Source organism: Ictidomys tridecemlineatus, chromosome 11 (assembly GCF_052094955.1).
Source record: "Ictidomys tridecemlineatus isolate mIctTri1 chromosome 11, mIctTri1.hap1, whole genome shotgun sequence".
In the NCBI taxonomy this organism is placed as follows: domain Eukaryota; kingdom Metazoa; phylum Chordata; class Mammalia; order Rodentia; family Sciuridae; genus Ictidomys; species Ictidomys tridecemlineatus.
In genome coordinates, this window is record NC_135487.1 from 80,410,116 (window position 1) to 80,428,251 (window position 18,136).

General features: G+C 31.4%; 1 protein-coding gene across 1 annotated transcript in view; it reads right to left on the reverse strand.

The window, feature by feature from the left end:
• Positions 1 to 18,136, reverse strand: part of Dpyd (dihydropyrimidine dehydrogenase) — a 778,600-nt gene that overhangs the window by 559,412 nt on the left and 201,052 nt on the right. The window contains exons 6-7 of the mRNA XM_078026796.1: positions 10,735 to 10,931; positions 761 to 842 (exon numbers count right to left, since the gene is read on the reverse strand). Of these exons, the coding sequence (XP_077882922.1) occupies positions 761 to 842; positions 10,735 to 10,931 (279 nt within the window). The remainder of the gene's footprint in view (positions 1 to 760; positions 843 to 10,734; positions 10,932 to 18,136) is intronic.

The window sequence follows — 18,136 nt, forward strand, 5'->3', positions numbered from 1 at the left end:
AGTAAATGTAAGATCCATAAGTAATTTGTCAATAACTATTCAAAATATTTTCTGAATATATTTATAGAATGTATTATGAAAATCATGGTACATTATTAGTCTGTTGTGTTATATGAAAAATTAAAATTTTTGAGACACATAGTAGCATGTTGAATTAAAAGCCAGAGTAAAAACTCTTAGTTGATTGAAAGAAGAGGATTATCTACAGCTATATTCTGAAAGTACAATGTGTAAACTTTGTGACCATCTGTAAAACAACACAGTATTTTCTTTCAAAACAATAGAAATATTTTGCTTTCTACCCTACTAATTTACTGCTCATGTTCAGAAAGAATTATTACATTAACAATGATGACATGATGCATATAACAAATAAACCTCTCTAAGAAATAATGTTCCAAATTGTGGAATACTGCTTCAGATTGCATACAACTTGCATGAAAAAAAAATGTGATTAAAGAATCCAAATCCTTCTATTAGCTGCACTGAAACCCTAAAGCAATTTAGGAATTTGTTTCTTACAGACAATTAATCACATGCAGGCGTGCCAGATGAGAACTATTGATTGCCCTTTTCCAGGCTAGTGGCATTCAGACAGAAGACAGACAAATGCCCTAAGCAAAGGGAAGCATCTTTCTGCTTCTGCCTGGTGTAGCTTTTAATTGTTCTTTCCTAAAATGCATGACATTTGCTGTTAATCCTTAGTGTAGAGCTTCCTTCTTGATTTTAGAGAAATAAACACATATATTTTTTTGTTCACCTTTACACCAAGATCCTTCATAAGCTCAATCTCAAAATTCACTACATCATACGGCAGTCGGAACTGAGGAATTTCAGAAGTGCTAAAAAAAGAAAAAAAAGAAAGAAAGAAAAAAAATAAGCATCAGCATTAGTAGAAATTTACTAATCTAAAAAGTGCAATATACCTTTTTTGATCAGTATTAAGGGAATAAGCCTCTCTCCTAAGTTTATTTAAATAACACATAATGTGAGCATAAGTACATGTTATGGCAAAATGATACATGAACTTAAACTAGAATAGAAACTGATATTAAAAAACAAATTATAATCAGTTATAAACAACATAAAATTGGTCAAAAGCAATTTCAATACTTGTAATTCAATATTTATTGATTTATTTAATAACAATTCTACGAAGTCCTAAGATAATACAATTTTAAAACTTAATTTAAAATATATGTAAGGTTTCATCTACACAAGCATACATATATACAAACACACTAATATACTTTGTAAAAAAATAGACATATAAATTTTTGAAATTCTAACATGAAACTATGTATTACCATGCTGTTTGTTTAGAATACAATTTAGAATACTAGTAGTATACTAGTAAGACACAAGAACTTGAATACTAAATTAATTTCCGTATTTCAAACACTCAACAAGGTACCAAGCACAATGCTTCCAAACATACCAAATATTAAACAGTATGAAATGAAAGCCCTACACTAGACAATTTTTCCATCTAGCTAGGAATATAAGATTAAATCTAAGAATGAATTTGAGCCTAGAGGAGAGATGAGTCTCTCTTAGGCTGTCCTGTGAACTCCACCCTGTTTTCTTTTTAGGTTCTTCGGAAGGCTGTGAGCGCCATAGAAAGTGCTGCCTTCAAATGCTAAGCAGAAATATTCCTAATTATTATGGGTTGTATGTGGACACAAACAACATGAGGCTCTATGGCAGATTAAAAATGAACTAAAATCAAGGTCTGATGAAAACAATGGGCCGTAAATGAAAAGCTAGAGCCAAGCAAACCAAGTACAGCCAAATGAGGATCTTAAATAAGGCCAGAGCTATTGTGAGGTTGTATATCTTCCTATGGCTAAACCCTAATCTGAGATTTTTATGGGACCTAAAAGGAAGTGTAGAGATTAAAAAAATATATATATCACTAGCATATGTGTGTAGTGGGGGGGGGGTGCGTGGGTAGGTGGCACTAGTGCAGGCCAATGACATTGATTTTTAAAATAAGTAAAACAGCAAGTTATAAGAAGCAGAAATAACTTTTCTTTTGGCCAGAAAGAAAGAAAGAAGGTCCTGTCTAACCTATGAGGAAGAAACCTCAGTAATAAGGAAGGAACAGTCATGGTCTGTATCACTGTACTTTGAACACTGAGAAACCAGAGAACAGGAGGATCCAGTTTGCAGGGGCATTAGGAGGTTTACTTGGAACTCTATGTTGCCCTGAAACCATGGAGTCCCATGCTTGGTACATATGATAAATGAATAAGTGTGAGAGAATCACCTTCCCCAGCATGTCTTACAACAAACTAAGAGAGCAAACTAAGACAACAAAATTATAAAACTTAATAAAATGAGCCTGACTTGTATTATTTTTATGAGTTAGTCATTTAATCCAACACAGTGATAACATTCAAAACACTCACTACAGTTTCCATAGAGTTTTACTACCATATATGAAAGTTTTAAATTGCCCTGTTTTTGTTATTCATTCTTCAGTAATATTGTGTTCCACAAGGATTTTAATTTGGAGATCTCTAGTTAACAGCTGCCACAGGTTCTTGCTGATTCATCTACAAATGCTTCTCATTCCCACTCCCTGAAGGTATCAAGTGCCTTCCCCCTTGTGTTAGTGTATATTCCAATATTTGGACAATTGATCCAAAATTCATGAAAGAGTAGCACATGCTACAATGTGAATTACTTCAATTCTGTCATTTTGCATGACCACAAAAAGTTTTTAGTTGTATTTAAATTTAAAATAGTGACAGTGTGAACTGTCTTTAATATTAAAGTGTTTTAATATTAATGTTTAAAACATTTTGTTTTATTTTTAATTTTGTTGAATGGATTAGAGGATAAGCATATTTAAAGTAATGTATTCTGGGCAACTCATATGCTAAATACACTACTAAAAATGCTATTTTTCATTTTCATTTCTTTACAGTGAAGATTAGGTTTTATAAATTGATTTTCTGGCATACTTCCTTTTTTGAAAAAACTGCTTTATTGAGATGTGATTCACATATCATATAATTTATCCACTTCAGTGTACAATCCAATTTTCATATGCTCATAGTTATGAAACCATCACCACAATCAATTTTAGAATATTTTCATCATCCAAATGAAAAAAAAAAAAGAAATCCCATAATTGTTAGAAACCATCCCCCATTTCTCTCCCGCCCCTCCTCCAATCCTCTTCTCTCAATCTCCTGCCCCCATTCAACTACTTTCTGTCTCTACAGATTTGCCTATTCTAGACACTTTTTAAAACTCCTTCTATCTGCCTGCAATTAACATCTTCCCATCTCCTACTCTCCCTAACCACCCAAGCCTATGGAGATCACCATTCTGCTCTCTCCTATCAGATCAACATTTTTAGATTCCGTATATAAATGACATTATGCACCATTTGATAGTTTGTCCATAGAACATTTCAATTAATATTCTTCAGTTTCAACTATGTTGTCACAAATGATAAAATATCATTTTTAATAAATTAAGAGCATTCAATTGCATGTATTTACTACATTTTCTGTATATATTCATTTGTGCATGGACACAAGCTGGAATCATGCTTTGGCTACTGTGAACAGTCCTATAATAAACATAGGAGTGCAGATATATCTGACATATTAATTTTAATTTCTTTGGATATTTAATTAGTATACTGGTATTGCTACACTATATTTTTAGTTTTTTTGAGGAAGCTCCATATTATTTCCCATAATGGCTATACTAATCAAATTTCCACAAGAGGGTGACAAGGGTTCCCTTTTGCTCACATTCTTGTTAATACTTGCTATCTTTAATCTTTTTAATAGTAATCATTCTACAAAGCATGAGGTGATACCCCATTTCAACTTTATATCACTAAAAAAAGTTCATTAAAATTTCTGTTTGTCATCTTTATGTCTTCTTTTAAGGATGTCTATTCAGGTCTTTATTTTTTCAAAAATAAAATTATTTCATTCCTAGCTATTAAGTTCCTTATGTACAAGTTTTGGACAAAAACCCCTTGCCAAATATGTAGTTTTCATTATTTTCTCCATTAACTCTATTGTTAACTATTTCATTGGTGTGCAGAAGCTTTTAATTTTTATGTATTTTTTGTCTTTTTTGGTTTTGTTCCTTTGCTTTTGAGGTCATATGTAGGAATTATTATTCAGACCAGTGTCATGAAACTTTTTCCCTATGTTTTCTGGTAGTGGTGTTATGTTTTATGGATTTACATCTAAGTTTTCATCTCAAGATGGTTTTGTAACTTTTAAGAGACAGGGTCTATTTTCATTCTTCTGCCTGTGGATACCCAATTTCCCTAACACCCTTTATTAAAGACTGTCCTTTTCCTATTGAGTGATCATGGCACCTTTTCTGAAGACCAGTTGGCTGTAAATATTTGGATTTATTCCTGGGCTCCCTAGTTCCACTGCCTGTGTGCTATTTTATGCTAAAACTATGTTGCTTGATTTACATTGACTTTGTACAATATTTTGAAGTTAGTGTGATGAATGCAACTTTATTATTTTTCCTCAAGTTTACTTTGAATGCACAGAATCCTTTGTGGTTCCATATAAAATTCAGGATTTTCTTTATTTTTTTGAAGAGTAATTATTGGGATTTTGAAAGGGATTGCATTGAATTTGTAGATTGTTTTTTATATGGATATTTTAACAATACTTATTCTTCCAATTCATGAACCTGGGATGTCTTTTTATTTTTTACGTATATTCTTTTCCCTTTTTTTCAGCAATGCTTTATCATGTTACTTTTAAAGATCTTTCATATCTTTACTTAGATATATTCCTGGGTATTTATTTCATAAATATTATAAGTGAAATCAATTTCTTGGTGTTTTTCAGATAGTTGGCTGTTGAGTGTATAGAAATGCAATTGATTTTTATATACTGATTTCATATCCTCCAATTTTACTAAATGTGTTTATTAAATCTAACAGGTTTTTGGTGTGGTCTTTGGGGTTTTCAATATATAAGATCAAGTCATTTATAGATAGGGACAATATAACTTTCTTTCCAATCTGATGTCTTTCATTTCTTCTTTGGGCTAATTACCCTCAATAGGATCAGTATATGTCTACAGTGCAACATATTTTTGATTTTTGTTGATGAACTTTGGTTTGTATTATCTGTTCTTCACTGAAAGTGAGGAGTTGCAGTCATCTGTCTCGTTCTTTAGTACTATTCATATTTGTTTGTATTTGAGTGCTACTGCTTTGGGTACATGTATACTTAAAATTACATATCATTTTGCTGAATTAAACCCTGTATCATATACTGATGCATTTGTATCTACTTACAGTTTTTTTTTTGAAAGTTCATTTCATCTGATATCATTATAGTCACCCCTGCTCTTTTTGGTTTCCATTTGCATGTAAACTCTTTTTCTACTCTTTCACTTTTCAGTATTTGTCCTTACCAATAAGCCTCTTATAAACAGCATTGAGTCTACTTGCTGTTATTTTCATTCATTTAGCTACTGTGTATTTTAATTAGAGAATATAAAACATTTATATTCAAAGTGATCATTGATAGGTAAGCACTATCAAGAATTTTGTCATTATGTTGATTGTTTTGTTGATTTTTTTCTTCCTTTTTTCATCTCTATATTTTTCTTTGTGGTAATGTGATTTTTCTCTATGAATATCTTTTGATTTTGTGCTTTCTATTTTATTGTACACATTATAGGTTTTGCTTTGTAGTTACCATGAGGCTTACAAATGGCATCTTATAGTTAGGTTATTTTAAGCTGTTAACAATGATCTCTCTCTCTCTCTCTCTCTCTCTCTCTCTCTCTCTCTCTCTCTCTCTCTCTCTCATACACACACACACAAAAAATACTCTATCTTTTAAGTATATGTCACCTCACATTTTGATTTTGAGATACAATCATTTATATCATTTTATGTTGCATATACATTTAGCAAATTACTGTAGATTGTTTTTTACTATTTTTGACTTTTAATCTATATACTAAAGATAGTGATTTCTATCCCATCATTACATTATGAGAATATTTTGAATTTTATTGTATTACTTGTACCAGTAAATTTTGTAATTCTTGATATTTTCATGTTGTTCATTTCCACTATTTTCTTTGAGATACAGAACTCCCTTTAGCAATTTTTGTAAGCCTGATCTGGTAATGATGAACATCTTCAGCTTTTACTTAACTGGGAACATCTTTACTTCTCTGTCACTTCAAAAAGATTGAATTGCTGGGTGCAGTGTTCTCAAGTGGAACTACTGGGTGCAGTGTTCCTAAGTTTCCTCAGCACTTTGGACACTCTCCCCTGGTCTATAAGTTTTCAGTTGGATAGTCTACTGTTAAGAATATTCAAATTCTTTATGACTGCACATGACAATGACCACAAATGATTACAATGGAAATGAAAATTTCCTTTTATCTAGTAATGTCAAAGACATTGAAATTTCATAACATAACTCATTAATCATGTTTCATATAAAAATATACTACATACAATTATGTATAGTCCATAATACTTGATAACTATAAACCACTATTTTACTGGCCTGTGTATTTACTATGCCATATTTCTATCTCTACTAGAATTTACTTCTACTTATTAAAAGGTTACTAGTCAGGTGTGGTGATTTATGTGTATTTCTAGTCCTAGCTACATAGAGGGCTGAAGCAGGAGGACCACCTGAGTTCCAGAGTTTTAGACCAGCCTCAGTAACATAATGAGACACCATCTCAAAAAACAAAGTTTACTCTAAAATAGTATGCCATATTAAACTACCAATAGCCTCATATATCCCATGTTACCCTAACTCTCAATCCCACCATTTTATTTGTTCTTGGTTTAATTTTATATTGTTTTATTCATCATAGCCCCTAAGCATACAAAATTCACTGCCAATGTTGTCTGCAAGTGGCCAAGGTGAGTAATTAACCTGAAAACAATACAAACGTGATTAAGGACTGTAAAGGTATAAAATTCATGACTGCAACTGCATGTATTTAAAGCATGTCACATTCCACCAGCTCAGATTATGAAGAACAAAAACAAGGTGACAGAACTTGTTAAAGAGTCTTCTTCATTAAAGACAATGATACTAACAAAATATTGAAAAAGGCCCAAATCAACTAAAAAGAAACTTCTAATGTTTTAAATGGAAGACCATAGACCAAAGCGTATTCTTGACATAATCAAGACAATCATAGCCAAACCAAAAAGTGTGCTTTCTTGTTAAAAGACACACCCACATAAATATGGTTATGTCATACTAGACAAAGGTGCCAAAAACATTCACTGGAGAAAAGATAGTCTGTTCAATAAATAGTGCTGGCAAAACTGGAAATCCATATGTAGCAAAATGAAATTAAACCTCTATCTCTCACCCTGCACAAAAATCAACTCCAACTGGATCAAAGATTTTAAGCACAAGAACAGAGATCCTGTGCCTAATAGGAGAAAAAATAGGCCCAAATCTTCACCATTTTGGCCTAGGATTTGACTTCCTTAACAAGACTTCTAAAGCTCAAGAAGCAAAATCAAGAATTAATAAATGGGATGGATTCAAATTTAAAAGCTTTTTCTCAGCCAAGAAAACAATAAAGTGAGGAGACAGCCTACAGATTGAAAGAAAATCTCTACCACCTCCACCTCCAATAAAGCATTAATCTCTAGGATATATAAAGAACTCAAAAAATTCAAGACCAAATAAACAAATAATCCCATCAACAAATGGGCTAAGGAACTAAACAGACACTTCACAGAAGAAGAAGTAAAACTGATCAACAAATATATGAAAAAGTGTTCAACATCTCTAGCAATTAGAGAAATGCAAATCAAAACTACTCTAAGATTTCATCTCACTCCTGTCAGAATGGCAAGAATACATCAAGTTGTTGAAATTGATGTTTTTGCAGGGAGATTATCAGGAAAGGGTACCATTCCACCATTTCCTTCTGTCCCTCATCAAAACTATCATCTTAAAAAAGACTCCTTGCATTTAATAATCACCTGATACAGTCAATATTTGGTTTCTTATTCATTTGTTATATATCTCTACATCACTAGAATATATACCCCCACAAAACTAGGAACTTTTTCTTACTCACTTATATAATTCTAGTGCCAGAATGATCAGCATATAGTTGGTCTTCTAATATATTAAAGGAAGGAAGGAAAGAAAAAAAGAAAGGGTTAAACATGTGAATATCAGATTATGGAGGACTTTCTATAACAGGTGGATTTTGTTCTCTTTACATTAGGGGGAGTTATTGGAAGATTTCAAATAGATGACTTATAATTACATTCAGAAACTAAAAGAATGGCTTTGAAAAGACAAACTAGGAAGCCAAAAAACCTACAGATATATACGATGTGAGATGTAAAGGACATCATAGAGAAGAAAGTGGAAGAAGACACTTAAGAAGTTTTCACAAAATATACATGCTATCATATTTAAAGATAGTTGCTATATTTTTAGTGATGGCAACCTTTGAGACGGCAATCTCACAAAGAGGAGCAACATTATTATGGTGAAGTTTATGGTGAAGAGAGCCACAGAGAGAATACAGGCAAGATATAGAGTATAAGTAATTTGCCTATAGTTAGTAACTGGAAGTGAAAAAAATAAATAATATTATGCTTGAAGACTGTATGGTTAGAAGGAGGATAAAAGGATAGAAAACAAAGTTTGATAGGAATAATTACTGCCCATGTTTGTTGTTCTCATGAAAACATTTTTTCTTCTTTTGCATTATTTTAACAATTTAAGTCTTTGAAATTTTTTCTTCTGGCAACCATAAACCCTTCAAAACAGTCAGAGAACATGAAAAAAATGCATTAGAATGCTCATGTTTCTGTGCATAGGGAGAGATGGGATTTAATTTCACTTTGTTGCATATGAATTTCCAATTTTCCCAGTACCATTTGTTGAAGAGGCTATTTTTTCTTCAATGTTTGTTTTTGGTTCCTTTGTCTAATATAAGATGACTGTAATTATGTGAATTAGTCTCTGTGCTCTCTATTCTGTACTATTGGTCTTCCAGTCTATTTTGGTGCCAATATCATGTTATATTTGTTACTGTTGTTCTGTAGTATAGTTTAAGGTCTGGTACCCTAAGTACATGTATAAAGACATGAATGGTGTGAATATACTTTATATACAACCAGAGATATGAAAATTTGTGCTCTATATGTGTAATATGTGCTGTAATGCATTCTGCTGTCATATATAACAAATTAGAATAAAACTAAAATGAAAAGATGTGTAAAATAATAGAGAATTACTCATGTTTCTTACGTGTAATAGAATTTACTTACAACTAAGTAAACTGTGGAAAAAACTCACAATGCTTATACATAGATTGTTAATATATTTTTCCCAGTTAATAAACTGTATTAAAATGACATTTCAAAAGTTGGTGTATATCCTTCACAAAAATAATTTATTATTTTATTTCCTAGAAAAATTCATAAAATATATGCAGTCTCTTAAAGTTGACAGAAAAAAAAATCCACACAGAAAAATATTTTTTACTTGACAATTAGGTTATATGCTTTATAGCCTCTCTAAAATGTTTTCCTAGTATGTGATACTTTGTTTGATAGCTAGTTTTATATTAACAGCAGCTTAAATATCAATATTTATATCAATAAATATACCAAAATATTGTGTAAATAAAACAAAACATCAATAATTTCTTATTATGTTGGGTTAACTGATATTGAAATTTGTACGTTTACTACCACATATTTATGAATGTCAGAAAACATAAGAAACATCACAAACTTTAGTCATAATGTAATTAAACTTATTTTATGATAAGTAAACAGGATAAGTTATTGTCTATCAAATAATTTTGTAGCCACAAAAATGTAAAAATGCTAAGTTCATAAATAGATATTCTAAATGGTCACATAACACACTTTGAAAAAATAACATAAAAAATAATTATATATTTAAGGAATATCCACTGCTTACTAATAATGCATTTTATTTCTTTATGATAATAAATGTAATACATATCCAAGATTCCATTTACTTTAAACAAGAACAATAAAAACTAAAAACCCTCCATTTTTATAGCTTGACTAAAACACCGGAAAGTCACTCATACAAAGTGAACATCTTCCATTTCTATGTATGAATCCATCTGGAATTAAAATGATTATATGAGTGAATCCTACCTTACAATAGTAATACTAGTAATACTTAATATTACAAAGCTATTATTAGTCTAGACCCTACAAATATGTACATTTAAATAGAACATTTCTAGGAGATTCTGACAAAAATTAAAATCGAATGCAAGACTATGGAAATTTTACATTGAAAATATGTGAGTAGAACATGTTTATCTAGACAACAAAATTAATGGTCCAATATGCTATGGAGCCAGGTTTCCCTCATTTCTAATATCCATGATTTTCAGATATACTTCCATTAAAGAAAAGATTTTCAGGGATAGAACAATAATTTTTCTATGATTTGTTCCTATAATAAAAAAAATGTTTTCCAGAAATTTGTCTCAAACCCACAGAACTAGACAGAGAAATTCTTAAATATTGCTGAAAGCCAACTGCAAATTTTAAAGTAAAGAACATAATCAAATTTTGAGCATTTGGAATAAGAACATTTACAATGCCATCTGTGAGCTCAAGTTTCTACATGACTATGCACCAACAATATTCATAATTGTTTTACTGTATCATTTTTGACATTACAAACATGAAATAAATGTAGGCATTACCTTAAACCACCAACATATTCTTGTTTTTCAAATATAGTGATGTCTGAGTAGCCTAATCGAGCCAGAAAAGAAGCACAACTTATACTGGCAGGACCAGCACCAAAAAGAGCAATTTTTGCAGAATAAGCTTCAGGCATTTTTTCTGGGGGTAGCAGAGAAGGATTTCTGATCTGTGGGATATTCATCGCTTTGAACACCTGTGGAGAAATCAATTGCCATGATTAAAATTTGAAATTAAATTTTACATTCTCAAACACCTTTTTAATGCTTTGTCTCTATTAATGTTTTAATTAGCAATGAACATTACCTTTTAGCATTAAAAATGGCGCATAAATTGTATTATATGAAGTAGATGAGAATTTATGGCCCAACTCTCAATCTTTGAAATTTCTTTCAAGAATTTTTCCTCTAGAAAGAATTTCTGATTCACCTTCCTTCCTCCTACCTCTAGGCCACGTTAAGATGCTCATCCTCTGAGCTCATCCTCAATACATTTTTTATGCCTCCAAAATAAATACTTAACAACCTATGTGTGCATGTGGTAAGATTCTGCGTCAGTAGTAGAATGCTAGCTCCTTAAGAAGAAAATATATATAAGCACATTACCAACACACTATCAGCAGTTACTACCAACCTGGCACATGGCAGATAATGAGAAAATAATCTCATAACATCTATTTCTGTTTAGAATAGATTAGTTATTGAATAATAATGTTTTAGAAATCCGAGTAAAGCAATAGAGAGCCACTGAAGTAAGGAAGACTTGGAGCTGCCAAGATCTCAGAGAGAAAGTAAGAGCAGAGAAGTTGGATGGCAGTCTTGGAGTCACTTTCCTCTTAAAGGCATTTGCCACTTCTTGGCAGGAAGAGGAAAATCAAGAATTTTGAAGATGTTCACAACTCCAACCAGCAAGAGAGATTTTGGCAATGTTCCAGAACTGGAAAGAGACAATGTTTGGGAATATAGGATACCAATAACCAGAGAAGCTCAAAGTGCAGAAAAATGACCTTAAGCTACGTCAGACAAAAAGTAAAAGATCTCAACAGAGGAAATCTGTAAAGCTGGGGGGACTTTTTGCACTCTGATGATCCAGAAAAAAAAAAAAACTGAACTGCAGCATGACTAAAGGAAAAAACAAAACAAACAAACAACAACAAAAAAAACCTAGCAAACACTGTACACAGCTGGAACTTCCAAAGTCTCACACTGTAAGTGGGGCAAACCAGAAAGAGACAATCAACTCAGTCTTGAGTCAGCTCACCCCCAGATATGAATGAAGATGATTAGTCCTCACTGTATCTATCTTATCTATCCACTAAATAACAGTGTCGGACCCACTGTGGAGAATAAGTAAGTCAACCTAGCATCTAAAATATTGCAACTTATAATGTCTGGATTTAGATCAAAATGTCCAGGCTCAGCAAAGAAGAAGAAAGCTAAGAAAACAGAAATAGATGAATACTTGAACTAGTAAGTGTGTTCTCTAATATCGGCCTAAGAATAATTATGATCAATATGTTCGGAATATAAAACAAGAATATAAGCTTCCACTAAATGGGAATTTAAAAAAAAATATTTAAAAATAGAAGAGAAAATGTGCAAAAATTGTGTTAAAATTTTATGTATTAGTAGCAAATTTGACAAAGAGCAAGAAAGATGAGAAACTGGGAATTAGGGCAATAAAAACAATCTAGGCCAAAGTATAGAAAGAAAAGATAAAAGAAAACACAGAAAAGAACATCAGAGAGCAAAGATAAACCAAAAAGAGAGGTGACAAACGGAGATTTGAATTCCTATAAGAAGATTAAAGAGAGAATGGGAGGAGCAATATTTGAAAAGAAACCAGGATAGAATTTCCCAAAACTGAAAGGATAAGTTCAGGAAGTTCTAAAACATTAAACATGAAAAATATTTTTAAAAAATCATGCTTATTAACATTGAAGTAAAATTATTGAAAATTGAGGTAAGAAAAATAAGAAATTGAGGCAACCAAAGCATAAGGACAAACTAATGTCAATAAACAACAACAAGAGTAATAATTTTCCTCTCAAAACAACAGACAGAAGTCAGAAAAATATGAATTGATACATTGAACAAACTGAAAATAACTTATACCTAGACTTCTGTTCAGGAGAATATCTTTCAAATATGAAGGAAGAATAAAGACATTTTCTAAGGGGCTTTGTTGTTAGCAATTTAAAAAAATACCTCAAGAATAATAAAAAAAACTTAAGCATTCTTCACAAACAAAAATTACCCTAGATGGTAAAAGAAGTACAGAAAGGAATAAAGATCATCAAAAAATTTAAATATTGGAGTAAATGTACATTAATATTGACTATAGACAATAATAGTGTCTATCATGTGGAGTTGAAGAAAAAAATAAAATGCATAATACAAGGCATGAGAGGTTAAATAGTAAACATGTATCAGACCATAGAATAGTCAATGAAGTGATAAAATGACTAATACATATATACAGCCTATAAAGAGTTAAGGATACATCTTGTTTCTCTACAGTATCTACTAAAACAAAGCAAAAGAATATATAACTAGTTAATGGAGGGAGAAGATAACTTAAAATAACATACTTTATTTACTCATAGGAAAAAGGAAATGAATGAAAAAAAACATAACCAAATGTAGAGAGGAAGGAAAACAAATACCAAATACTAAGATGGAAAATGTAAATATAAGCCTGAGAAATTACATTAAATGTAAATAAACTAAAATTCCAATTAAATGATAAAAGCTTTAAAAGCTATATATCTCAAATATAAGAAAATGAGTACTGTTAACGGAGAGGGGAAAGTTATACCATGCAAACACTAACCAAAAGAAAGCTAGTATATGTATGCTAACATCAGATATATTAGACTTTAAGGCAAGATGCATTACTAATCTTAAAGACAAACATTTCATTGTAATAAAAATTTCAACCTACCCATAAGTCTTTACAATTCCAAATCTATAGGCACTCAATTACAATTTTAACTATACAAAGAGAAATTGATAGAATTAAAGGTAGAATAAATTAATCAGGACTGAGGACATAGCTCAGTGGTAGTGTGCCTGGCTAGCGTGTTCAATCCTCAGTACTGCACAATGAAAGAAAGTAAATAAAAGAAAATTAATTCAACATATCCTCACTATTCTCTTCTCCTCAAAATTTGACTATCAGTAAAAGTCACCTATGAATAAATTCATATCATGTATAACTTTTTAATATTTGTAGATTACCTCTAAGGTTAGTGATATTCAATAGATTCTGACAGTAAAATTCTCTTCTTGTAGAAACCCAGGAAAGTATACTGAGATTGAAATACAGCTTCTTGAGTGTGAAGAATGTGAGACAGCCCTTTATGTCCTCTTGACCTCATCTGACATACACCACTAACTACTCTGAATAAAGTATGCTATTTAAAATATGCAAAGAACATTAAAATAATCTTTAAAAACTAAAGAGAGTTTTGACAACAAGTACTAAAAGGCCAAATTTCTCATCCTGAGGCAATAATTATTCTCATGAAATTTTGTCATTTTTAACCTATCACATTTTATTGATAATATACATCTGTTTTCTCAGATCATAAGAACTTCAAGGGCCCACACCATCGTTGAGCTCATCTTTTCATTTCTGCAGTTTTAATACACAAGCATATATGTTTTAACTAATAAAAAGTTTACATTAGTAATATAAAAATTTCTTATTTCCAGCTATAATTTGGGGTTTTATAAATTATAAATATATATTGATATCCTTCCCTGTACTATCCAAATAGCACAGATTTTCTTTCATATTATTTGCAATTTTTATCTTTTATTTCTTCATAGGCAAATTGAGCAGGATGTTAAACTCTAATACTAAATTCATAAGTTATTTTAATGAAACATTAATAAAATTTTAGTTGCAATCTATTTACTAATTTTCCTAAGGTAACATTTTACATACTTTTCTCAATAGATATCTACACACACATTTAATAATGATGAGGGAGAGATACAACTAATTTGATTAAATGCTTATTGCTTCTCATTCTGTTGTCTATTCTTAGCTTTGTGAATTAATAATTAAAACTCTAAATTTCTCATGGTAAAATTTAATATTTAGAAATGAACTTGATGTTTGAACAAACTTTAAAAGAAGAAATAAGACTTTTAAAAAAGAATCTTTCATTGCTAACACTTTTTGCAATGGAATACTTTTACATGGCTACTTATGTAATATTCTAGTCTAAAAAGCTTATTGTAATGTGAAATTAAGGCATGATAAACAAGGAGAATAGGATTTATGAAATGTCTTCACTCAATTTGCATTCACTCTGAGGCCAAGAAATAGTTTAGTTTTAAGACACCAAGTACCTATGACATGAATTCTAGCTAGTGGTATGCAAATAAATTAACAATTATCTAATAATACATTCTATGTATACATTTTCACCTAAGAATATTTTAATATTTTTGAATGAAAGTTAAGCATTTCTTTAAAAGCTATGAAGTGCAAATATTGAATTAAAATGTTTATTGAAGTTTTTGCTAGAACTCAGTACAGAGTAGGAAGCTCTCAGGGGGTTGAAGGAATGAGAGGAAGCACACTTTTCAACACAGAGAGTACCATGGACATGCAGTGGATTTATATAATAGTTAGCCCCTCCTTTATGCAACCCAAGTCACACAACTTACAATCTGCTCAATACATATTCAATATATAACCTTGCTCAATATACTAATCTATGAGTTATTTCTGTCTGTTCTGCTTTAGTTTTGTTCTGCTTTTTGTAACTTTTTATTGCACTAGATTTTTTCCCTTAGTTAAAAAAAGGGGGTGTTTTAACAGTTTTGGCATTGAAATTAGACCTCTGGGAGTTGAATGTTGACTCCACCATTCTCAAGCAACATGGTATTGAACTTTAATTTTTCTAGCCTTCAATACACTCATAAATTATGGAGTTAAAAATTTATATCTCATAAAGCTACTATGAGGATTAAATGAGCTGACACATGTAACATACCCTAGAAAAGTGCCTGGTCATAACAGCAAACAGAAGTTCTCGCTACACCTAGTGTTCAGAATACATGAGATAGAATATATGTAAACTCACATTGTCCAACATGGAGGCTTACTAGCCACATCTGATTCAAAATTAAAGTTAATTAAAATTAAATTAAATTACTCAGGAGGCTGAAACAAGAGGAGCACACATTTGAGGCAACCCTTAGAAACTTAAGAAGACTCAGCAATTTAGTGAGAACCTGTCTCAAAATAAAAAAAGAAAGAGCTGGGGATGCCATCTAGGTGGTAAAGTGCCTCTGGGTTCAATCTAAAGTACAAAAATAAATTAATTTAATATTAATTCTTATATAATTTTGTAAGAAACTACCAAACTGTTTCCCAAAGTGTCTGAACTTTTTGCATTCTCAATGGTGATGAATAAGAGTTCCTGTTGTTCCACATCTAACCAGTAGTTGGTATCGTCAGTGTTCTGCATTTTTTGCCATTTGGTATACTCTGAATGTGTCTCCTCAAAATTCATATGTTGAACTAATCACCAATATCAGGAAGAGAGGTCTTTGGGAGCAGACTACATTGTGAGGCACCTTAGAGGTGATTAGGTCATGAGAAGCCCTCTTGAATTAGATTAATTTCCTCATAGGAAAGGCTCAAGAAAGTTACCCTGACCTTTCCACACCTGTGAGACAGGAGGAAGGCTCCATTGTGGGATTAAAAAAGCAGCTCTTGCTAGACACCAACTCTGCAGGCACTTTGATCTTGGATTTCCCAGCCTCCAAAACTACAATAAATATTTTTTCTGTTGTTTATTAGCTATCCAGTTTATGGCATTGTGTCACAGCAATCTGAACAGACTAGGACACCACTCTAATAATATAGTGATATCTCACTGTTGTTATTTTTTATGACATATGAAGGGCAACATCGTTTTAAATCCTTCTTTGCCAACTGTGCATCTTCTTGGTCCATTTTTTTACTCAGATTGTTTCCTTACTGTTGGGTTTTAAGGACTCACTGTGTACTTATTAATCAGATATGTCCTTTGCAGACCCTATTATATAGTTTGACTTTTCACTCTGTTCACATTGTCTTGAAGAGCATAAGTTTTTGATTTTGATAAAGTCCAGCTTACCAGTACTTTCTTTCATAGATTGCACCCTTGACATTGTATCTAAAACATAATGCCAAATTCTAGACATCTGAATTTTTTCTTACGTTCTCTTCCAAGAGTTTTATACTTTTGCCTTTTACATTTAGGCCCATAATTCATTTTTAAGCTTTGCAGAAGTGTGTAAGATCTGTGTCCAGTGGGTCCAGCACCACTTGTTTTCCCAATATATTGTCTTTGATCTTCAAAGACAAGTTAACTACATTTATGTGAGCTTATTTCTGGTTGTCCCATTCTATTCCAATGATCTATTTGTCTATTCTTTCAACATGAATACACTATTACTAGAACTACACAGTAAGTTTGCAGTCAGAGTCAAAATTCAAACTTTGTGCTTCTCCTTCAACCTTCTGTTGGATAATATGTGTCTTTTTCCTCTCACAATAAGCTTTAGAATCCTCTTGTACATACCAACAAAATAACTTACTGATTAGGGCTGTATTGAACCATAGCCCAAACTAGGAAGAACTGACATGCAAAAAATATTAAATCCTTCATTTCTTTTATCAGAGTTCTGAAGTATTCCTCATATAAATCTTTTATTTACTTAGTTAGATTTTACTTAAGCATTTATTTTTTGAGGGTGCTAGTGGAATGGAAATGCTTTTTTATTTTTTATTTCAAATTCTAAATTTTTATTGATGGTACTAAGAAAGTGACTGACTTTTGCATATTAACCTTATATCCTGTAATCTCATGATAATCAGTTATTCTCCCATCATGGCCAATATCAAGTTGTTATTGTAGACACTTTTGGATTCTCTACATGGATAATTACTTCATGTGGGAACAAAACCACAAATTTTTTCCTTCCATACCTATACACATCTTGACTTACTGTATAGTATTTATATTCATTTTAAGTCTTCATTTCCATACAAATTTGTAACTCTTGGACTATTTTAAGATTATTTTGCTTTTTTCATCAGTAGGGTTTAATAAACATTTATAGAACCTACAATAAAAAAGTACAGTGTTGTAGAAAAATCATAAGGAAGCCCTACAACTAGCCGAAATATCTAGTTGGAGGTTTCTTACAAGGTTTATTGCTGTGAAATTATGCCCAGCTGCCCACAACAGACACTGATTATCTATTAGATACTCTACTAGGGACTTCACTTTTTTTTCCACTTAATGGCATCACATACAATCTGATATTTCCAATAATTTACAGACTAGTCAGTTTTTCTTTTCATACAGCAATCCCAGGGCACAATAGGGTT